The following is a 25560-nucleotide window of genomic DNA, read 5'->3' as shown; positions in this document are numbered from 1 at the left end:
AATGAGTTCCTTATTGCTTCTCTTTCCTGTTTACCTTTTCATGTTTCTCTTGATTCTCGTATTTGAAAATCAAATTTTCTATTCAGCTCTGGTCATCTCAACAAGAATGTTTGGAAGTCCCCTATTTCATTGAAATTCCATTTTTCCCCTGAAATATTATAATCAGTTTTGCTGGGCAGGTGATTCTTGGTTTCAATGCTACCTCCTTTGATCTCTGGATCAATATTTGACCTCTGATCATGTTCCAAGCCCTTCGATCTCTTAGTATAGAAGCTGCTAAATCCCATGTTATCCTGATTGTATTTCCACAATACTTGAATTGTTTTTTTTCTGGCTGCTTGTAATTTCTTCTCCTTGACCTGGGAGCTCTGGAACTTGGCTACAGTATTCCTAGGAGTTTTCCTTTTGGGGTCTCTTTCAGGAGGTGATCAGTGAATTCTTTCCATTTCTATTTTACCCTCTGGTTCTAGAATATCAGGGCAGTTTTCCTTGATAATTTCTTGGAAGATGATGCCTAAGCTCTTTTTTTTGATAATGGTTTTCAGGTAGACCAACAATTTTTAAATTATCTCTCCTGGATCTATTTTCCAGGTCAGTTGTTTTCCCAATGAGATATTTCACATTGTCCTCTATTTTTTCAATGTTTTGGTTTTGTTTTATAATTTCTTGATTTCTCATAAAGTCATTAGCTTCCACCAGCTTCATTCTAATTCTTAAATAATTATTTTCTTCAGTGAGCTTTTGGCCCTCTTTTTCCATTTGGCCAATTCTACTTTTTAAGGCATTCTTCTCCTCATTGGCTTTTTGGACCTTTTTTGCAATTTGGATTAGTCTATTTTTAAAGGTGTTATTTTCTTCAGCATTTTTTGAGTCTCCTTTAGCAAGCTGTTGACTCATTTATCATGATTTTCTTGCATTGCTCTCATTTCTTTTTCCAATTTTTCCTCCACCTCTCTTACTTGATTTTCAAAATCCTTTTTGAGCTCTTCCATGGCCTTAGACCATTTTCATGTTTTTTTGGAGGCTGGAACCTTGATCTTGCTGTCTTCCTCCAGTTGTAGGCTTTGGTATTCCTCTGGTTGTATACTTTGATCTTCCTCATCCGAAAGGATGGAAGAAAATAGCTTTTTCACCAAGAAAGTAACCTTCCATAGTCTTATTTTTTTCTCCTTTTTGGGCATTTTCCCAGCCAATTACTTTACTTTTGAGTCCTTTGTCAAGTGGAGAATATATTACTCTAGGCTTGAGAGGTTTTGTGCAGCTGTTCTCTGAGATAGCTCTAGGAATCTGTAAGTTTTTGGTTCCTCCAAAGCGGCACAGTCAAAGGAGAGGTGTTTACTCCTCTCCTGGCCTGTGCTCTGGTCTGTGAGCAACCACAAGCACTCTTTAGTGTCCTGGAACTGTGAGTAGGATTCTTTCTCCACAGCTGCCACCAGCTCCACCACACCAGTGTTCGTCCTCAACCCATGACCGCTGCTCAGGACTGAGACCCAGATCAGCAGCACGGTCTGTAGGCCAAGAGCTCCAAAAGTGGCTGCTGCTGTGGCAGTAGCTGCAGCTGCCCTGGAGCTGGCCCGTTCTCCCCTCTCACTCAGTTGAAACAGCTTTCTCACCAACCTTTAAACTGTCTTTGGAATCAGTGGGTTGAGAAATCTGGAAACTGTGGCAGCTGCCCATGATTCAGTGCCCTGAAGTCTGCTTCCGTCCATTTGTGCCAGGGTGGCCTATGCTGGGCTTTGCTCTGAGCCCTGTGTGAAAGACCCTTCCAGTCAGTCTTCTAGGCTGTCTTGGGCTGGAAATCCATTTCACTCTGTCATTTTGTGGCTTCTGCTACTCTAGAATTTGTTTAGTCATTTTTATAGGTATTTTAAGGCCTTTGTGGGGACAGCTTGAGCAGATCTGTGCTTCTACTCTGCCATCTTGGCTCTGCCCAGCCAACTGATGCTTCCTTGAAGAACAGAATCTCAAAGCTGAAACACACCTCCACGGTCATTAGTCCAATCCATATTTGATCAGAATCTCCCCTACAACATACCCAGTAAACGGTCATTAAACCTTTGCTTGCAGATCTTTATAGAGGAGGAATATGACACTTCCTACAGCAGCCCATTTACTTTTAGATAGCTCTAATTGTTAGGAAGCTTTCCCTTCAATCATGTTTAAACCTGCTCTATATTTTGTTCAGCTTCCATTTCTATTCCTCTGAATTTTGCCCTCAATTTGATCCGCTTGCCTGTGACAGCCTTTAAACTCCTTCAAAAGAATGGTCACATCTACCACCCCCACCAAGTCTTCTTTTCCTTCAGGTTAAATGCATCCCCAGGCCCTTCAAGTGATTTTCAAATGGCATGATCTTCCTGTACTTCCCCATCCTGGATATCCTCCTCTTTTTGCTCTTCAGCTTGTTAACGTGCTTCCAAACTGTGGTACCCCCCAGATATAGTATGATCAGAACTGAGTACAGCAGAGCCATCATGTCCCTAGGCCTAACTATGAGGCAGGCTATAATGGCAGTCTTTTTTTGGCAGCCATATCACACTGCTGACTCATATTGAACTTCCAATCCCTCAGGAGGAGGTTAAATTGACATAAATGAACTAAAAAGGCAACTGGAAAGCTAATTTCAAGTTTATTAATCCCACCTTCAGGGTATTTAGCTAGTCAGGTGGAAACATAAACCGAATTAATCTTTTCTCTTTCAAATTCATATTTGACAATATGTCAAATACCTGACATATCACAGATTAATGCAATGGCCTTCTATTGGACTCAAGTATCTCTCCACACCAGTCTATCCTCCACAAAGCTGCCAAATCTATTTTCCTTAAATACAAGCTTGACCATGTCACTCCTTTACTCAATAAATGCCAGTGACACCCTATTGCTTCTAGACTAAAATATAAATTCCTCTGTTTAGCTTTTTAATGACCTTTACAACCTGGTTCCAGCCTTACTGGATATTACTTCTCTTCTTTCATGATAAGAGCCAACTTAACTGGATTTTTCTCTTTTCCTCATATATAATACTCAATATCCCATGTCCATACTTTTGCACTACTGTTTCCCATGCCTAGAATGCACTCTCTCCCCATCTTTGTCTTATAGAATCCCTCACTCCCTTTAAGACACAGCACCACCTTTCGCATAAAGCCTTTCCTGACTCTCCCAGCTGCTAGTATGCTCCCTCCCAAAATGTCTGCTACTTAGCTACTTTGGATTGATACTTTATATTTTACACATATACATATACATATATATATATATATATATATAATGTTATATTATATTATTCACATTATATTATGTTATTCTGTATTATATAATTTTGCTCAGTAGACAGTAGAGAGCCACTATAAATTTTGGAACAAAGCAACAATAGGGCCATATCTATGTCTACAGAAGCTTCTTCTTGCACCTATATGGAGGATAGACTTGAAGGGGGAGAGTGAGGAAGATCTGTTAGGAGGTTATTATAATAGTCCTGGAGAGTGGTAATGAGGATCTGTTCTCAGTGCAATGGTAGTAGATACATGGAGGAGAAGGAAGAAAGGTAGGATCATCAAGAGAAAGTTGGATATGAGCAGTGAGGGAGAAGAAGGAATGAAAGATAATCTTAAGGTTTTGAACATGGAAGAGTGTGGGTAAATGGAAACACAGCTAGGTCCCAATGAGCACAAATAATGAATCCCATGATGCGGTGGCATTATTCAAATTCACACTGCATATTTTCATTATTCTGGAACCAATTACCGTATTTTATATAACTTTGAATAGACAGGTTTCAATACATGTGACCACTTCAGGGGATTCATTATTTGAACTAATCAAGATCACCACAGATTTATGGGTAAAGAGAATATTATTTCTTATTAGATAGGTTGAATTTGAGGTGACAGTGGAGTATGCAGGTGGTGATATTCTGTGGGTTGCCCATTAGAGACTCAGATCTGGGGTTCAGAAGAGAGGTCAGGATTATCTGTATGAGATTAAGAAGTTATCTACATGGAGATGTGAGAATATATGAGCCTGTTGAGAAAAAGAGCATGGAGAAAGAAGAGGGCCAAGCACAGACCCAGGAGGAATAGTCACATTTAGGGATTGGAAAGAACTTGACATCTGGTTTATTTTGAAAATGTCTAATTCTAAAAGGATTCCAAAACAGCTTTCCTACTTTTCAAATATCTTTAGGCTATTCAGTCTCTCAACAACCCCATGTCTTCATTTGAAAACAGTATGATCAACCTTTCCTCTAGCTGTACCCTGAACTTTACAAACAGTCGTTTTAAAGTAGAAAATAACATTCTGACTCAATTCCCTGGGAATGAATGAATGTTGGGGTTGACTTTTCCTCCCTTAGTAGCGGAATTCCTTATCCCTCCTGCACATTATTTACAGAGTTTCTTTTTCCAGCTTTACAACATTTAGTTGGTATTGTTACATCTTGTTACATGTGACAAGTGTGAGTAATTCTATCATTACTACTACTGATTCATGTTTATCGAGCACTTTAAAGTTTGTAAAGTACTATGCACAGGTTATTCTCATCACCAACCTGTGAGATAGACAGGTGCTATCATTATCCTTGTTTCACCAAGGAGGAAACTGATGCTCAAGGAAATGAAGGGTTAAGGATTAAGAGATTAAGCAGGAGGTCACACATAAGTCAGTTCATGAGTTGGGATTTCAACACATACACATTCCTATCTTGAGTACAGAGCTCTGTCCACTCAGAAACATGAACAGACACTACTGTTGCAGGATGGGAAGTGTTAGAAATTAGTTAGAAACTAAATAAGGCAACTGAAATCCACCCAGTGAATGAAATCTAGAGTAAATCTGATGGGATCATCTCTTTTCTTTTATGCATAATCCCAAATAATCAGATAATTAGACTAGCAATAGCACAGCAAACACTCCAGTGACTATCAATAAACTCAACTACATAAAATAATGATTCATTTGCTTTTGCCCGTATAGCTAGTACATGGAACAAAAGAAGAAAAAAAAACTACATTCTGTTAAAGACGGGTGTCAGCGTCCAGTAAAACGTTACTAGGATGGCTAAGTCATTCGGACAAAAGCTTCAGTTCTGTGTGGAGTATGAGCGCTGACTGCTGTGAGTTTGAGGATGCCCTCCCTCTCCTTGGGTTAAACCTTCTTCATCTCGGAGAAGAGAAGATTAGACTGGATGACCTCTAAAGTCACATCCAGGTTCAAGTCCATGATTTTGTGATCCCATGAATCCTACATTCTCATAGAATTCTAAAGACAGTAAGATCAGGTCTCAGCCCTGCATGTGACAGAAGAGGAGACAAGAAGTCCCAGGGAGGGAAGGAACTCTGAATGAGATATCCAGTGTGTGGTAGGCCAGAGTTTCCAATCTGCTTCTCAGAATCCTAGTTATTCATTCTTTATGCTGTGTGACCCTGCTTCCTGTCTAACCTGAAGCTGCTTGGTTTGCAAGTCAGGAAGTATTTTTGGACAACTGCAGACAAATGTTTACATCTCCATCTCTTCACCTTTGGAAGAAAGATAAGACTAGGTAGATGCACGTGTCATGAAAATGCAAGATAGTGTGTATCCAAAAAATATAAGCTGGGCCTTTGAGAGGTGAGATAGTTACTTAGTTACTAAAGTATCTTTTCTTGACTAAGTAATAGATGACACACTAAATAAGGTTCTACACATTATTAGTATCTCATCCAATTTTTACTGAGTATTTTGAGATTCTCAGATGAAAGGCATAAACTAAATATTAATTTAGTCTTGGAGAAAACCACTTGATCATATACTTGTAAAGACTATATAAGGTTTTAACTCTAAATTGGGAGTGATTTTTTTGGTCGGCCTGCCTCCTACAGGAGGGAGGGGATGATAATAACACTTTTTTATGCCTTTAAATTAAATTAGAATATTTATTAACTGATTAAATTCAAAAAAATATTTATGAAGTGCTAATATGTACAATCTCTGTCCACTGATGCAGACCTGAAACTCTCTTAGAAGGTTGCCTGAGATCAGAACATAAATCTGTAAGTGTTAAGGGTAACAGTATCTGTAAAAGGCATGTCTGAATACTCTAAGGCCAATTCTTAGGTACTGGGAATGAAAAGATAAAATAAAATACATCTCTCCCTTCAAATAGGGCACCTAGGTGGTGAGCAGAAAAGAGTGCTGGGTCTTGAGTCAGGAAGACATCTTCCTGAGTTCAAATATGGCCTCAGACACTTAGCAGCTTTGGAATCCTAGGCAAATCACTTAACCCTGTTTGTCCTAGTTTCTTCATCTATAAAATTAGCTGGAGAAGGAAATGGTAAACTACTCTAGTTATCTTTACCAAGAAAACCTAAAATGGAGTCACAAAGAGTCAGACAGGACTGAAACTGAATAACAATTGCCTTCAAGTAGTTTTATAATAGGTGGGACAAACTATATATGCAAATATCTACAAAGAGATACGAAATCCAAATGAAAATCTGGAGGAGGAAGAGATTATTTTCAGCTATAGGAAGGAAGATCAGATCAGGAAAGTGTTTATGGAAAAGATGGCACCAGTATTGGACACTGAAAGAAGAAAAGGATTTCCATGGGAAGAATCCTTTCATTCACAGGAGTAACTCCACCGATAGAGATGAGGCTGGGTGGGAAGTAGCCCACTTCAGAAATGGGTAAAACCATGAGCAAAGGAGCAAATATGAATAGGGAACAGTGGTTTACAGACTTTTATTCCACTCTCAATTCCTTTTAAAACTAAAAAAAGTATTAAAATAGTAAAATGGTATTTTCAGAACCATATATATAGAAGCTTGTGCAAGAGGGGAAAGGTTGGAGGTGGTAAGACATTATTTTACCTATTAATTCTAGATTCATAACTGTTGAGGGAACTACCATCTTCCAGTCACTCAGATCTGGCACCTCAGTGTTATCCTCGCTCATTCAGCTCTCAACCTAATTAGTTGTCAAATCTTATTATTCCTTTCTCAACAATATCCCTAACATATCTTTTTTTCTCTCTCAAAGCCAATCCCACATTCAGGTCCTCCTCACCTCTCACTCGGACTACTTCAAATGCTTCGAATTGGTCCCCCATCTTAACTCTCTCCCCAGTCCAATCTAAACTCTAATCTGAGGCCCCAGTTATCCCATTGCAGTTGCCTAAGAGCCTTTCCTAAAGTGTGACCTCGCTCCACCAGTACCCCAGCAGCTTCCTATTACCTCCAGGATGAATACAAAGTCCTTTGTTTGGCATTCCAGGCTCTTCACAACCTAGCCTCTCCTTACACTCTCCATGTACTCTATAATCTAGCCAGGCCTATCTGTTGTTCCTTGTGTTCCACACTCCAACCCCTGTCACCATATCTTTTCACTGGGGATGCTCTCTCTGAACCTCCAACCTTCAGAATTCCTGCTTCCTTTTAGATCCTGTTCAAGGGCCACCTCCTCCAGAAGGCCTTCTGACAAAGTCTCCCCAGCTACTGGTGCTGTCTTCTCAAGCTCCTTCAATCTAGTCTATATTGATCTTATATGTTCAGATTCATAAATTCTGTTTCTCCCATTAGAATGTAAGCTCTCTGAGGGCAGGGACTGGTTCTGTTTTTATTTTCTCTATCCCCAGAACTCAGCACAGTTTCTAGTATATAGTGCTTTATTACATGTTTGCTTAAGAACAAGACAGATAAAAAATGTATTTTCTTCAATTTTATATAATCTCAGAGATGAAAGGGACCTTGAGTAACTTTGTAACTTAGATTAGATTATATATCAGATTAGACAAATCTAATCTGTCTTGTTCTGATTACTTTTTGACACAATGCACTTAAATCATCCAGCATGGATGAAAATCAATCTTCTTTTAAAGTTTTTTGAAGGGGATATCTCAACACTTTCTTTCGTAACTCATTTTAGAGCTTACTAACTCTCTTTTCCAGGAGGGACCTCCTAAAACCTGATCTAAATCATTCTCTCATTTTCTATATAGTATAGAGCTCATCTTCATTTTTTATTAACAAAAGAAACCAGAAATACTGGGTGAAAATGATTACCTGCAGGTCAATCTTTTATACAGGCAAAGCAATATGCTAACTCAGAATGACTGGTCACAATGAACAAACCAACAGAAAGTAATCCGCTAAAATAGGAGCAAGCAGTCTTGGGTTATAGACCTGATTCACTGTGATTTGGGGACATTATTTCCAGTCTTTATGTTTTCAATAATTTAACAAATGTTTGTTAAGCACCTACTCTGTACCAGGCACTATGCAATGTGGTGAGGTTACAAAGACAAAAACAAGCAGACTCTGCTCTCAACAATCTTCAACTCTACTGTGGGTTGGAAGGAACATCAGAAATAGTTTAGTTCAATGCAGCATTTTATAGATGCAGAAACTGAAGCTTAGAAAAGGGATATGATGTGCTCAAAGTCAAAGAGGTGGGAAGTGGTTTAGAGATGGATTATCTAATCTAACTGTGACACTTCAGGAAGATGAGGTCCAAAGAGTTTAAGTGACTTGCCCAAGGTCACACAATTAGTCAGTGAAAGGGTCAAAGCCCAAGTCCTTGGACTTTGGAGTCAGAAGATACAGCATTCTTTCTCCTGTACCAGGTTTCCCCTGCTTAGATTTATACCCAGGTCCTCAGATTCCAAGGCCAATACTCAAGCTGCTCTGTTATGCATGATTTAATTGCCCCAGCTGTACAATAAGTATAGTAATACAGTAATGTTATCTGCTCTGGCATCTAAAATCCTTCACCATCTGGCTGTCGCCTACCTTTTCAGATTGACTATGTATTACGGACCTTCCTTCTCCTCACATACTACATTTCATCTCCTCTCTTCCTGCCTTTGGACAAGCTCTCCACCATGCCTGGTATTTAATCCCTTCTCACTTCTTCCTTTTAGGAGATCTAGTTTCCTTCAAAATGCAGCTCAAGTACCACATCCTATATGAAGCATTTCCTGATTCCCCCACTGCTAGTGCTTCCCCAATCTAACTCCTCCCAGAAGCACTTTTTATTTATTTTAATAACTCTTTTGTGTTTTCATATCCTCAGAACTGTTTTAAGTGTCTATTACTACTACGTGTTTGTTGATTGGGTGACAAGATGACTGTGAGAAATGATTAAGCCATCAATCAATCACCAAGGACTTATTAAGTATCTACTATGGATCAACCAGTCTACTAACAACAAAGAATGAAAATATAAGACTATGAAACAATATCTACACTCAAGGAAATGATATTCTAACCAAGAGACAAGGAGCATATGTCTATATGTGTGCATAGGAATACACATGCAGAGAGAAAGAAAGAAAAGAGAGAATAAATATAAAGACAATAAATGTAAATAAATACAAAAAAGGTAAATACAATGTAGTTTGGGAAAGAGAGAGAATTAACATTTGGTGAGAATGAGGAAAGATTTCACTCAGAAGGTGATGTTTAAGCTGCATCTTGAAGGAAGAGGGATTCTATGAAGCAGAGGTAAGGAGGGAAAGTATCCTAGGTGTGGGGTGTAAAGTGTAAAGACATGGAAAGAGGAGATGGAGTTTTGTGTGTGAGAAACAGAGAGAAAGAAGACCATTATATCTATTTTTTTAAAAAACTGCATCTCAAAGGAAAATGTAATACAAATTCAAAATACAAGTAAAGAAATAAAGCAAATTAAAAAATGCTAGAATTTGACCAAGTTGTCCAAACTTTTACCAACAATAAAAATACAGCCAAAGCAGTAGAAAAAAATCTCACTATCTTTGAATCATAAAGGGTTAAAATGACAAATGTGTTCCTATGCTGAAGAGCATTTCTTTCTTCCATTTCAGGAAATACTTGCAATAGCAATTGCTGAGAACACTTAGCTAAATGCAAAAAACATTTCTAATAAAGGCTCTGCCTTCACTAAAAGAAAGCTTTGCCATTTTATACTTTCATTTAGCAGGGAAGAAAAGCCCTTAATAACTCTCCAAGGAAAGCTGACTAGCACCCCCTCAAGACAGACGGAAAAATGAGCAGGTATTAAAAGTCAAGAAACTCAAGCTGTTGGAGCTTTGCAGTGAGACCAATCTACAGCACGTGCACAAAAGAATTCTGACAGAATGCTCTCTTCCAAGAGCTGTTTCTGCTGCCACAATACTCCACTCCCAAAGGTTCTAAAGCCATCTTTTAAAAAAAAATTTTTTTTAAATAATTTTATTTAAAGTTTTGAGTTCCAAATTTTATCTCTCCCTTCCTTCTCCCTGAAACGGTAAGCAATCAGTAATACATGTGCAATTATATAAAACGTTTCCACATTATTCATTTTGTATAAGAAGACTCAAAGGAAAAAATGAAAGAAAGTGAAAAATAGAACGCTTAAGTCTGAATTCAAACAATATCAGTTCTTTCTCTGCAAACAGATAGCATGCTTCATCATTAGTCCTTTGAGATTGTCTTGTATTACTGTATTACTGAGAATAGCCAAATCATTCACAGTCTTTCATTAAACGATATTGCTGTTACTATATACAATATTCTCCTGGTTCTGTTCACTTCACTATCCATCAGTTCATATAACTCTTTCCAGGTTTTTCTGAAATCATCCTGCTCATCATATCCTATAGCATAATAATATTCCATTACAATCATATACCAAACAATCACATATTGTTTAATCATTCCCCAAATGATGGGCATCCCCTTGATTTCTGAGTCTTAGCAACCACAAAAAGAACTGCTAAAAGATTTTTTGTACAAATATATCCTTTCCCCCCTTTTGGATGTTTTTGGGATATAAACCAAGCAATGGTATTGCTGGATCAAAGGGTATGCTCAGTTTTATAGCTATTTGGGCATAGTTCCAAATTGCTCTTCAGAATGGTTGGATCAGTTCACAACTCCACTAATGGTGCATTAGTGTTCCAGTTTTGAGGTGGTACCTCAGAGTTGTTTTAATTTAATTTACATTTCTCTGATGAATAGTGATTTAGAGCATTTTTTCATATGTAGCCTTGATTTCTTTGTCTGAAAACTGTCTGTTCATATCCTTTCACCATTTTTCAATTGGGGAATGACATGTACTTTTATAAATTTGACTCAGTTCTCTATATATTTGAGAAATGAGGAATTTACCAGAGATACTAGTCACAAAAATTTTTTTCCTCATTTTCTGTCTAAAACAGTCTTGACCTGTCTCCCTTGCTCTCTGCCCACATCACACCAGTGGACAGGGGCTGTCAGTTTCACCAGGATGGTAACCTTCCTATCTGTCTTCTTCTCTTCCATCCTACCTTGGGCCCTCCTCACTTCTATAATTATAATTTCTCTCTGCCTCTTTATTCTTCCCTCTCTAATCTATCTTTCACAGGCAGCCAAAACCATCTTTCTATAAGTACAGGCATGAACATGCCCCTCTCCTATTTAGAAACATTCAGTGACTCACTAGTGCCTATTAGATAAAATACAAAACACTCAGCTTGACACTCAAGGCTTTCCAAACAATCTTTTTATTTAAATTCAAATCCATTCAACAAGCAAATAGGCAACTGTTCTGCATCTTAGTCTGAGAAGGTCATTTAGGAAAAATGAAATTAAGGGAGAAAATCACACAGGGGTAGGAACTAGATGCAGGTCATACTGACTCTCACATACAAAGTAAGTAAATTGGAATGAATTGAAATTGAGGACAGAATCTGAGTAAAGAAAGAAATTGGGAGGGTGGGGATGGAGGCTGCTTTTTTCCTGCTAGGGAAGAGTAGAGAAAACTAAGACCTATGGGTTGGGCCACAAGATGGCTATAGTCTCTTAATACTATTTCTTCTTTTTTTTAACCTCCCACAAAGAGTTCTTAACTACTCTCTAAGGGTAGGAAAGGGGTGGCCATACATAGACTAGGAGAATCCAAGCTCTCCAGAAATGAAGCATAGACAAAAGCAGCAAGAAGGACAAAGAAGCAGCTGCCATCCTAACAGCTCTAGGTACAGCACAATAAAGTATAAATAAAAGAAAGCCTTAGGCCCATATGGAGGACCTGGAAGACAGTTTTTATGGCTGTTCTCATTCCTATCTGCAGTGATTTACAGCAATAATATCAAATTCAACTAGAAACAGGGCCCACTATACCATACATAAGGATCCCTGCGTGCTAGATATTGAAAACCACATGTTAACATTATCAATGTTCTGTTGCAGTTTTATTAATTTTGTTGAAAACTTCCCAATTACATTTTAATTAGAAAGCCACATGTTAACATTATCTACGTTCTGTTGAATTTTCATTAATTTTGTTAAAAAAAATTCCCAATTACATCTTACTCTGGTTCAGGGGCCACTGAGGAGTGTTGTTGGTCACAGTCATGTTTGACACTTCTTATTTACCGGACTGTGTCTCCCTAAAGGGATATATGATTTGTAAGACTTGTGTTGAGTTGGTTTAACAAGACTGAGCTTGATTAAACCTGACTCCCAAACCATGGAAAACCAGTGCTCTATTTGAAATGAATTGTGACTAACAAGGGTACAATCTGATTTAAGTAAAAAAGCTAGTGGTTTTGTTTATGATGTGAAGGAGGTAGGTTATCAAACATAATGTAAAACATACTTCTATTATAGTCTTTTTGTGATGGCAAAGAATTTTAAGTAAAATTCTTTTAAATTTAAAAAACACTTTTATGGAATGTGTTAGGAAACAAAGTCATTAGATTATTCCATGAAAAAGGTAGTGTTATCCTCCCTTCAAAATGGAAACTGGCAATTAATCTTAGAAATTCAAATCTAGGTCTTTGGTATCCAAATCTAGTTTTCTTTCCTGTGAACCACAGGGCAGTGACAGGGGTTATAGAGTTTCAATGAAAAAAAAATTACACTAAAAATTTTGATTTGAACAATGAGAAAAAATATGCTGTTTTTCCTCTACGAATAATATAACAATTATGTAAATGGGCATCTGAGAAGATGATGGAATAGGAAATTTGAAATAGAATACAGACCCCTTGAGGGCAAGGTTGATTTATTTTTGTCTTTGTTATCTGCTGAGTCTAGGGCAGGATCTTATACAAAAGAAGTGACTAAAAATGTTTGTTGAATTGATTTCTCATTCTCTCTCAAAAAAGGAACAAAACTGTCCAAAATTCCTACAAAAAAATTAAAAATCACCAAAAAAGCAAAGAGCAAGTTTAATGAGACCTCTATCCCCTCAAAAAAGATCACATAATCAGAAAAATCATCAGAATAAAGATACACTAAAACAAGTACTGAAATGCAAGAAATTTCTCAAGGTAAAATTAACTAGAACAGAGATAAATGTAAGATGTTAAAAGATAAACTGAGGGCAGCTCAGGAATCTCAAGAAAAGATCATATCAAAATTCAGTAGTAACCTGTACAGTTCTTTCTCTGAGGCTAATAAAGTTTTGATCATGAAATTTGGCAAGGAAAAGGCAGATAAAAAAAGATGAAAGGCTATTATCATTCATTAATATTGATGCACATAACTACTAAATAAAACAATGGCGAATAATACATTAAGGTATCAAAAAATTATTCACTCTATTCATGGAGGACTGTTACCAGGAATATAGGAAAGGTTCAATATTAGAAAAATCATCTGTATAATAAATCATGTCATTAATAAAAAAATCACACATATATCACTGTAAAAATGTCTTTGATAAAATACAACCCCACTTATACTAAAATGTTTAGGGATAAGGATTTTGCTTTAAATTAGAAAATGTTATTTGAAACCAAAAACCAGTACTATATTCAATGAAGGATCATAAAAGGCAATTCTATCCAAAACGGTGGGATGCAGGGATATGCCATGACAACTGTACAGATGGACTGGGAGTCAGACAACCTGGGCTTGAATGTTGGCTTTGTCATTAAGAACTCCTGTGACCTTGTACAAGTCAGTTACCTCAGGCATAATATAAGGGACTTGGATTGCATGATCTATAGGAACATTCCATCTCTAAATCCACAACACCATTTAAGTAAGTTTTAGAAATCTGAGCTCTAGAGGAGGAACTTCCAGAAGCCAAGATCGTGGAGTGATTGGTACTTGCTATCTTCCTTCCCTTGTTGACCTTGAAGAGCTCAGAGAATATCTCCCCAGGAAAAATCCTGGAAAAGTGGGATCAGCCAAAGGGGTAAACAGTCTTTTAGCCCATGAGGCTAGGAAAATCACCAAGGAGGGTCCCTCTTGCTGTGGCTGAAGGGGACCAGCACAGGACCAGAGCTGTGCTAGACTGTCCCACCTCAGCAAACTGGGAGGAAATTCTGAGCCCCAGGGAGGTGGGGCCCACAACCACCAACACTAGGATCCCAGACATGGCTTAGCACCCCAGGGGAATTGGGAAGACACTAGCGCAGACAGAATCATCAACAACTGAACTTGCTTATGCTCTAGCTCAGGAGAGGAGACCTCTTGTGGCCAGACCACCCCTCTCCCACACTTAAAGCAACTAGCTCCAGGGTAACTCTGGAGAAACCCAGAAAGACTTCACCTGGCCTCTGCTTTCCAACACTACTCAGCTCAGCACCAGGTAAGCTGCAGCATTTTAGCTTTTAGCTGAAAAAACCAGAGGCCACAACACACAAAGCCTCAAGTTCAAGGCATAAGAACTGTGGGACAGAATCCTTTGTGCCCCAAAAGCAGAGATTTGCTTTAAAAGCCAGGAAAAGAGTGATCATCATGAGCAAAGCAGAAAAGAAAAGACCATAGAATCCTTCTATGGGGACAAGGACCAAAACATGAATACCAAAGAGGTCAGCATTGAGACTGTACTCCCATCTGAAACTTCAGAAGGGCATATGAACTGGTCTCAAGCCCAGATAGCATTCTTGGAAGAACTGAAGAAGAATTTTAAAAGCCAAATTAGAGAAATAGAAGAAAAACTGGCCAATGATTTTAAAAATATGAAAAAAAGAATTCACTGAAGAGAACAGCTTCTTAAAAAGGAAAATTGGACAAATGGAAAAGGAAGTACAAAACCTAACTGGTGAAAATAACTCCTTAAAAGGAACAATTGGACAGATGGAAAATGAGATGCAAAAGTTAACTGAAGAAAACAATTTGATAAAAATTAGAATAGGGCAAGTAGAAGCTAATGACTCATCAAGCTAATGAGACATCAAGAATCAATCAAACAGAATCTGAAGAATGAAAAGATAGATGAAAATGTAAAATATCTAATTGGAAAAACAAATGACCAAAATTTCAAATTGGAAAAACAAATAGATCTAGAAGAGAAAATCTAAGAATTATGGGTCTACCAGAAAGCCATGATGAAAAAAAAAGCCTGGACAATATCTTCCAAGAAATCATCAAGGCAAACTGCCCAGAAGTCCTAGATCCAGAGGGCAAAATAGTCATCAAAAGAATTCACTGTTCACCTCCTGAAAGGTATCGCAAACTAAAAACATCAAGGAATATCATTGCCAAATCCCAGAAATATCAAGTGAAGGAGAAAATACTGCAGGCAGTCAGAAAGAAACAATTGAAATATCAAGGAGCTACAGTCAGGATCACACAGGACCTTGCAGCTTCTACATTAAAAGATCAGAGGGTTTGGAATACAATATTCCATAAGGCAAAGGAGCTGGGACTACAACCAAGGATCAATTACCCAGCAAAGCTGAGCATAATATTTCAGGGAAGGAGATGGACATTCAATGAAACAAAGGATTTCCAGACTTTCCTGATGAAAAGGCCAGAGCTCAACCGAAATCTGATCTCTATGAATACGGGATGGAAAAAAAAAGATTAAGGGACAAAGAAGAAGTTAAAATATCTCTACTTGCAGATGATCTTATTATTTATTTAGAAAATCTAAGAAGTTTAGTTAAGAAATGTGACAACATATAACATAAATCTATAAAAATACCTGTATTTTTATATACCACAAATAAAAACTAGGAAAATTGATAGAAAAAGAAATATAATTTATAATAATGACAAAATATATCAACATTTAAACAAGAGATATATGAAGACAACTATAAAGTGATTTTGATAGAAATAAATGAAGGACTAAATAATCAGGAAGGCTATCCCATACTCATAGCTATGTCAAACCAAAATAAATTAAATATATCCCACATTAATTTGAAGATACATTGTAATACCAATTAAATTATTAATAAGCTGCCTAATAGAGTTTATGTATATAATGCCTCCACTCAGATCTACCCCAAAATTGTGATTTCATTGAGGTAAGGAATTCCCAGTATGGGAAATCCCTCCACTAATGCAAAATGGCAACTTCTTTGTAACTTCTAGTTTTTAAGAACTGCCTGTTGACACTGAGAGATTAAGTAACTTGTCCTTGTACACACAACCGATAAGGATTAGAAGCAGGATCTGAACTCAGGTTTTCCTAACTTCAAGGTGAAAATTTCTATCTACTACTCCAAAAATATAAAAAATAACAAAATTTACACAGAAAAATAATTGGGCAAGATAGCAAGTGGAACTACAAAAAGGAGGCCTGTCCTCTCAGACTTTAAGATGTACTATAAATAAAATTATTGAAATTATATTTTATTATTGTTTTTACTACTACCAATAATAGTATTTTGCATAAGACCTTAATGTTTGGAAAAAAACTTTACAAACATGATTTTATCCTCACAAAAATGTTGGGAGTTTAGGTTCTACTATTATCATTCTCCTTTTACAGATGAGAAAACTGAGGCATAGAGAGATTAAGTGACTTCCAGCATCACAGAGCTATTAAGTTTCTGAGGTTAGATCTGAACTTAGGACCTCCTGACTCCAAGTAAAATGCTCTGTCCACTGATGACACTGAGGGGGAAAAAATCTTTGTATTAATATAGTTGATAAAAACTCTATGTCCAGAATACATATAGAACTGATACAAAATTTTTAAACGTATTTTCCATTCTTCAAATGTATAAATGGCAAATGGATATAACCATGCAATCCACAAATTAGGAAACAAATTGCTAATAACCACTTGAAAAATTCTTCAAATTTTAATAAAAGAACATGTGATAAAATAATTTCAGTGCTATGTTAAGCCCATCAAATTGATAAAAATAGTTTAAAATGATAAAACACAATATTATCAGACCTGCAGGGATGAAAACAGGAATGCTATTACAGTACCAGTGGCACTACAAATAGTGCTTAGGCGTTTTGGAGACTAGGCTGTCATTATATAATTAGAGTTTCAAAACTGATCATATCATTTGACTCAATGCTACATATCAGTTGTCTCAATGCTACAGTTTTAAGTAAGGATAAGCTTTATCCTATTAATAAGAAAAGCAATACTATTTACCACATATGTGCTACCTCAAATGGGTCCTCACCACTGCACACCAATCTGCTATTCTTCAATGACATTTCTCTGTTATACCTCCTGAAAGGTCCCTCTCTTGACCTCTATCAAGCCTTCAATGCAGACAATATAAATATATAAATTCAATGAGGGTTACAGTGGATGGCCTCTGAGGTCCCTTTCACTTCTATATCCATGAGCCTGAGTGCTGTTTTGGACATGCTGGGTTTGAGAAGTCTATGGGATTTCTGGATGAATACATACAACCGGCAGTTGGTGAGAGAGGACTGGAGATCAGAAGAGAGAAGAGAACTAGATACATAGATTTAGGAGTCAACAGCATAGAGAGAGGAGCATCTATCGGGGCTAATGAGATTGATCACCAAAATAGAATGTAGAAAGAGAAGTGAAGAGGGTCCAGGATGAAGCTTTGGGGAACCCCCAGAGTTAGGAAATGGGACATGGATGGTAACCTATCAAACAAGACTGAGAAGGAATGGTTAGACAGGTAAGAGTAAAAGAGAGCAGGGTCACGATCACTCATGGAAGAGAGGGTGTTGAGGAAGAAGGAGTGAGCATCATTGTCAAATGCTACAAAGAGGACAAAGAGGCTCAGAGAAAAGACAACTCAACTTCGCAATGAAGACATCAGTGGATGATTTTGTAGAGTGTACAGTGAGATACATAGTAGAAATGAATATGAGATGAGAAGGGGTTAAAAAGTGAGGGGGATCTGAGGAAGTGAAGACAATGCTACAGATGGCTTTTTTTCTTGGAGTATGGCAGGATAAAGGAAAGGTAGAGGACATTAGCTTGAGGGGATGTCAAAGTTAAGTAAAGATTTTTTTAAGGATAGGACAGATCTGGGCACATTTGAAAACTGCAGGAAAGAAGCCAGTGGCTAGAGACTGAAGATTATAAAGAGAAGGAGGAGAAAGGAAGGGGGTAAGATCAAGGGAACAAGAAGGGGATTAGCCATGACAGGAAGGCTTTTCTCTGAGATAAGAACAAATAAGAAGAGAATAATGGGGGAGGATGTCAAAGAGACCTGAGGTGTAGGATTTGGGGGGAAGCTAATGAAAGACAACTTTGATTTTCTGAGCTAAATGTGAGCCAAGGTACTCTCCTCTGGGAGTGGATGGGACACAGGTAGCTTGAGAAAAGAGAAGGTCTGAAACATAATATATGGAAAGGAATGAGTAAAAAGGACTGAAGTGTGTTACGGAGGGCCTCAGTTAGAATTCTATCATGTAAACTGGTAGAGCACCCAAGCAGCAGGGCTATGTGATTTCCTTCAGGAGCACTCAACAGTACTCGAGTAGAAGTAGAGAAGGAAACAGGTGGTAGGGTAATCCAAGGCTTGAATCTGAAAAGGGATCAGTGGTAACTGGACAAGGGGACAATGGATTTCATGATAATGGACATTGAAATGTACTGTCCTGAAGATTCCTCTGTTTCTTTTGCTGGGCCATCATTCCTCTCTCATTCCTCAAGCAAGGGAGTCTCCAAAGTCTCTATCCTAGTTGAACTGTTTAAATATAGCACTAAGACTTTAAACAGAGGAAAATGGGCTCAGAGCAGGACTAAGGGTGGCTTGAGAATAAAGGGAGGGTGGAGTGGCTGGAGGCTGCAGTAAATGAGCTATACTTCTAGGAGGGATTGAGCAAATGCAAAGACAAGAGGTTAAGATCAGATAATGGCATTTGAGGTCCTCCACAATCTTGCTTCAATCTATCTAGAAAACATTATTTCCTATTACTCCCCTCATGTATTATACATTCTAGCCAAACTGGACTCACGAATCAACATGGTTGTTCCCTGAACTTAACATGCCATTTCCATACTTTCAAACAGGCCATTGTTCACACCTGGAATCCTTCCCTGCCCTCAGGACTCAGCATTCTCAGCTTCTGTCACTGTCTTCCAACCTAAATTATCTTGCATTTTCTTATCTTTGTACCTGTTGCTTCCCTCTAAGAACCCAGGCTCTTTGAGGACAGAGACTTTTCTGTTTTTGTCTTAGTATAAACAGTATCTAGCACAGTGTCTTGAATAGAGCAATCATTAGGTAAATATTTGTTGAATTAAACGGATTTATATAAAAAATTCATAGAGGCTTCATCAGTAAACAATGTTGTCTGGGAATAATTCATACAATTAATGATTTGCTAAGTGGCTGAATAAAGTTTGATGTATCATCGTAATAGAATATTACTATGTCATAAAAAATGACAAATATGAAGACTGCAAAGAAATATGGATAAACTTCTTTGAAATGATGAAGAGAAAAGCAGATTCAGAGCTGCAATCTATATTATGATGCCTAGATAATAGAAGTAATAACACCAGCAAAACTGTACAAGTAAATAAACAGAAATACATTGGAAGGGAACAGAGAAAAGAAGATGCTATTTTCTTAAAATTTATTTTTTCCTGCTATCAAAATGCAAATAGCATGGGGTTTATACTTTTACGTGTGATTTTATTTCTAATTTAGTCTATTTATTTGATTGTTCATTTTTGTTGGAATTTTTACTATCATAACAATTTTAATTACATGCAATACTCAAATATTATTTAAATCTTTTTTTCTAGTCAGGTTCATTTCATGAAATCAACATTTTGTCTACAATGTTATTATGTTAAGACAGGATTTTACTATACTTGTGAGACCATAAAATATACATAATGTACAATATGGTTGAGAGAATGCTAGTAAGGGAAATGTCACCACTTCCTAAATTAAAGAACTTGAATTTGAGCTACCATGGCTCACTAACTTAGCTTTTGTATCTACTACTTTTCATGAATTCTACAATGAATGTGCCTGGTTGATGCAGTTGGATCTGGAGTCATAAAACCTGAGTTCAAATGGCTCTGCCACTTATTACCTGTGTAAACTTGGGCACCTACGGGTTCATCTCTTCAACTTAGTCACCTTTTGGGTCCAAGTTAACCTCTGTGGGCCTCAATTTCCCCAATTCAAAAATGGAGAGGGTTTGGCTAGAAGGTCCTTTCCAACTCTAAACCATAATGCAATGACCCTATGGTAGGTTCTTAATCAATGCTTGATAATCGATAGAAAAAGCATTTATGAATCACCTACTATGTGCCAGGTATGGTTCTAAGAGCCAAGGATACAGAGACTAAAATGAAACAGTCCCTGCTCTCAAAAAGCTTAAGTTCTCCTGGGAAGAAATGATGCCTACAAGAAAAGTAAATATAAATTATCTATTCAGAATAGAAAACAAAGTAGTTTCCTAGGAGAAGACTCTAGGAGCAGGAGGATCAGGATAGGCCCTTGGATAGGAGATAGCCCTTGAACTCAGCTTTGTACAGTACATGACAAAAGTACAAAGATACCTCTAAGGGAAGATTATAAAGTGCCAAAGACTAAGGATGGCAATGCGAGTACAATGTGACATTCACAAAATGAGATGGCAATCAGGAAAGACAAAAGTATTATAGGTGGGAAGTCAGAAGTCTAAAATTCTTCTAGTTAGTCAAAAGCTTTCCTATGTCATTATCAGAGTAAGAACTTCATGATTTAAACCCAATACCTAAACCTTAAAGCACTATAAAAATGTGAGCTACCATTATTACGATTATCTAAGCCTGGCCATTAGTTTCACAGCATGGCACATTCATACCTGGGAAAAATCCCGAGGAAAATCCTTTGTCTTGATGTTCACTTGCTGATTTCTTTCAAAATCCTCAGCAAAGTCGGGAGGTGGGTCAAGATAGAGTCGGGGTCCAGCTTCAGTTCTAATCTGTACAGACTTCTATAAGTGAAAATTAAAAAAAAAGTTTAGCTATACAGTGAAATTCCTTTCTCATACTGCAGACTGCAGCTGTGGGACAGGGACAAATATTTTACATGATAACCATATTTTAGCAGGGTTTTATTGCATGGACTTAGTTCTATTTTAGAAATAAGATTTGCACTACGTGAAAGCACACAATAAAATCCTAATTAGTCTCAAAGAGGAAAAGCTGTCTCAGAGTGGTTTTCCACTTTGCCAGCTGAACCAAGACTAGTGTCTAAAGCTGAAACGCATAACCACAGAATGTTCAGAGTGGGTGGAGCCAAGGTAGCAGAACGGAGGAAACACTCAGCCAAGCTCTTCCAGCACTCCCCTCCAAACAACTTTAAAATAATGCCTCAACTTGAAATTTGGAGAGGCAAGGTCAACAAAAGGTCAGGGTGAGATATTCTTTCAGCCAAAGACAACTTAGGAGGTTGGAAGGAGAGGTTGACCTGAAGCCCATGTGGACACAAAAGCTGTGGTTGGACTAAATGATGGCAACAGAAGCAGCAGCAGCTCTGGGAACTCTCAAGACAGAGATGGTAAGGGGAGTCAGTAAATGATCAGGAAAATGGACTCTGTGGTAGCATGGATGCAGGACTAGATACAGTTTGTTAACTCCATACCCACTTGTGGATCAAAGTTCAAGGGTAGAAAGGTGAACTTTTGGTCACAATGGAGCAGGGGTCCTGAGGAACAGTATTGATTGAAATCCCAAGGGATTGGGGCCCTTCCTGGATCAGGGGATCAGATCTAATCAAAGGATCAGAGCTTAGAGCAGGAGGGTAGTGATCACACCAATTCCCAAATCACACTACCTTGGTAGCACTGAAAACTTCCAAGCTCCCAGAACTAGCTCTGAAAATAGCAGCATGAAAAAGCTTCTAGCTTTGGACTGCCCCTCATCTACCACCCCACTTCCACACCAAGCATAGAGCCCAAATTTAATAAAGTTCAAAGTCAAGAAATAGGCTGGAAAAATGATCAAACAACAAAATAAGAACCTAACCATAAAAAGCTACTGGGGTGACAGGGAGAATTAAGATATACAATCAGAAAACAATGATGACAAAACAACTACAAGAAATGATTCAAAGGGAAAAAAAATGAAATGGTGTGGTAGAGGAAAAACTGAGTAAAAAATGAAAGTAATACAAGAAAATCACAAAAAAGACAATTAACAGCTTGGTAAAAGAGGCACAAAAATAGTGAAGAAAATAATACCTTAAAAATCAGAACTAGTCAAATGGAGAAAGAGGTACAAAACTTCATTGATGAAAATAACTTTTTAAAAAGCAGAATTTGCCAAATGGAAAAAGAAAATTGACTTCAAAAGCTCACTGAAGAAAATAATTCCTTAAAAATAAGAATTAGGTAAGTGGAAACTAATGACTCAATGAGACATCAAGAAACAATAAAACAAAGTCAAAAGAATGAAAAAAAGGAAGAAATATGAAATACTTCATCAGAAAAACAACTGACTTGGAAAGCAAGCCAAGAAGAGATAATTTAAGAATTATTGGATTACCTGAAAGCCATGATCAAAGAAGGAGACTAGAAATCACATTTTAAGAAATTATAAAGAAAAACTGCCCCCATATTCCAGAACCATAGGGTAAAATTAATCTGGAAAGAATCCATTGATTCTGAAAGAGATCCCAAAATGAAAACTCTCAGGGTAAATACTATAGCCAAATTCTAGAACTCCTATGTCAAACAGAAACTACGTCAAGTAGCCAGGGGAAAAAACATTCAAATATCCTGGAGCCACAGTGAAGATCATGCAATTACCAAGTTCAGCAAAGTTACAGGATATAAAATAAACCTACATAAATCATCAGCATTTCTAAATACTTTCAAAAAACCAATCAAGAAGAGATAGAAAGAAAAATTCCATTTAAAATAACTGCAGGCAATATAAAATACTATGAAGTCTACCTGCCAATCCAACCCAAGGATGATATAAGCACAATTACAAAATACTTTTCACACAAATAAAGGCAGATATAAATAACTGTAAAACTATCAACTGCTCATGTGCAGGTCAAGCCAATATAATAAAAATGAAGATTCTACCTAAATTAATTTACTTATTCGGTGCCATACCAAACTACAAACGAATTGTTTTATAGAGTTACAAAAAAAAAAAAATCACAAAATTCACCTGGGAGAACAAAAGGTGTGAAGGAAGTCAGCCCTAGCAGTACCAGATTTCAAACTATGTTACAAAGCAATAATCATGAAAACAATCTGATCCTGGCTAAGAAATAGAGTGATGGATCAGTGGAATAGATTAGGTTCATAATCACAGTACTAAATGACCAAAGTAATCTTGTGTTTGATAAAATCAAAGATCTAAGTTTTGAGGGTAAGAACTCACAATTTGACAAAAATTACTGGAAAAACTAGAAAGCAATTTTGAAGAAACTTTGCATAGACCAACATTTTTCCCTATGTACTATAAGATCAAAACAAATAAATGATTTAGACATGAAAGTTGATACTATCAAGTCTACAGATAAGGAAAGAGTTTATGACCAAACAAGAGAGAGAGAAGGTACAGGAAGTAAAATAGATAATTCTGAATATATGAAATGATAAAGTTTTTACACAAGCAAAACTAATGTCTCAAAATTAGAAGGAAAACAGGAAACCATGGGAGGAAAATCTTATAGAATGTTTCTCTGATAAAAGTTTCCTTTCTCAAATATTTCATAACTGAGCCAAATTTATTAAAAAAAAACAAATAAGAGCCATTATCCAAATTTATAAATTGTCAAAGAATATACGAACATGCAATTTTCAGAAGAAAAAAACAAAGCTATCCATAGCCACATGGGGAAAAAATGTTCTGAATAACAATGTGTTAGAAAATGCAAAGTAAAACAACTTTCTGAGAGGTCTCACACCTCTCAGATCAGTTGACAGAAAAGGAAAATGACAAATGCAGAAGGAGATATGGAAAAATTGGGAAATTTTGCACTGCTGATGGAGTTGTGGCCCAGTCTGACCATTCCAGAGAACAATTTAGAACTATGTCCAAAGGACTATAAAACTACATTTTTGACCTAGCAACACTAAAACTACGTCCCAAAGAGATTTAGAAATAAAAAAGGAAAAGGATCTATATGCATAAAAATATTTATTGCAACTCTTTTTATCATGGCAAAAAATTCGAAATTGAAGAGAATGGCTGAAGGAAATGGCTGAACAAGCTGTAGTATATAATTGTGATGGAGTACTATTGTGTTAAAAAATAACAAGCAGGATGATTTCAGAAAAACCTGGGAAGACTCATATGAACTGATGCAAAGCGAAGTGAGAAGAACCAGGAAAACACTGTAACAATGATCAACTGTGAAAAACTTGACTACTCTCATCAAGACAATGACCTAAGATGATTCTAAAGGATGCATGTTGAAAAATGCTATCCACCTCCAGCGAGATGAATGAGTGATGAACAATGAGTGCAGTTTAAAGTACACATTTTCAAAAAACTTTTTTTATATTTCTTGGAGTTTTTTGTGTATGTTTTCTTTTGCAACATGACTAATATGGAAATATGTTTTGCATGACTTCATGTATATCATACATCAATATTATACTGCTTGCATTCTCAAGAGTCGGGGAGAGGAGACAGAGGGAGACAATAAATGTTTTAAAAAAGTATATGTAATTGGGAAACATTTAACAAAATGAATAAAAATATTACAAAACAGAAGAATGTTCATAGCCAGAGGGGACCATTGAGACCATGAGGATCAACAGAGGAGGACCTGAGAAGTTAAAAAACTTGTCCAAGGTCACCACATGCAGAGCTGAGATTTAACACAAATCTTTGGACTTCAATGCCAGGGCTCTTCCACTGCCTTTGCCTGGTACTTTGGTGCCTAGTACTGCACCTTTCAACCACTGCCATTCTTCAGGTACTTCCTAACCAGAACCCACCTTATAAGGCATCGTGGTATACACTACAGAGTATATACTCTGCTTCTGGGGTGGTTGAGTTTGGTGGATTACTTGAGTTTGGTAGTTCTGAGTTGCAGTCGGGCTAAAACTGATTGATTGTCTATACTAAGTATGGCATCAATATGGTAAGCTCCCAGGAGCAAGAGGCCACCAGGCTGCCGAAGGTAGGCTGATCTGGCCATTTCCTGTTGGAAACAGAGCAGGTCAAGCTTACTTGCAAATCATCAGTGGGGTTGGACCATGTGGTGCTCACTGCACTTCCTATCTGGGCAAGACAGAGAAATTCAGTCTCAAAAATAAAAAATAAAAACAAGAAACAACATCCACCTCTTTTTCCTGATACTACAGCTGATCCCCAGGAAAATGCAAATATTTAACACCAATTTAATCTCCTAGATTCACTAAAGACCCAATTCCTTCACATCTGAAAATGTGTCTGAATTGCTAATTTTCTGCCATGTTATAATACATTTCAATGGTATATATGTATTTATATGTATGTATGTGT

The 25560-nt window shown here is 37.2% G+C and overlaps 1 protein-coding gene across 3 annotated transcripts in view; it reads right to left on the bottom strand.

The window, feature by feature from the left end:
• The window catches only part of KATNIP (katanin interacting protein), a 213207-nt gene that overhangs the window by 105957 nt on the left and 81690 nt on the right, over positions 1–25560 (bottom strand). For all 3 annotated transcript variants that reach the window (XM_072598101.1, XM_072598109.1, XM_072598116.1), the window contains one exon: positions 20928–21059. In XM_072598101.1, the coding sequence (XP_072454202.1) occupies positions 20928–21059 (132 nt within the window). The remainder of the gene's footprint in view (positions 1–20927; positions 21060–25560) is intronic.

This window comes from Notamacropus eugenii, chromosome 1 (genome assembly GCF_028372415.1).
Source record: "Notamacropus eugenii isolate mMacEug1 chromosome 1, mMacEug1.pri_v2, whole genome shotgun sequence".
NCBI classification, from domain to species: Eukaryota; Metazoa; Chordata; class Mammalia; order Diprotodontia; family Macropodidae; genus Notamacropus; species Notamacropus eugenii.
The sequence above is the reverse complement of the archived record's forward strand: the minus strand, read 5'-3'. Positions and strand labels throughout refer to the sequence as shown.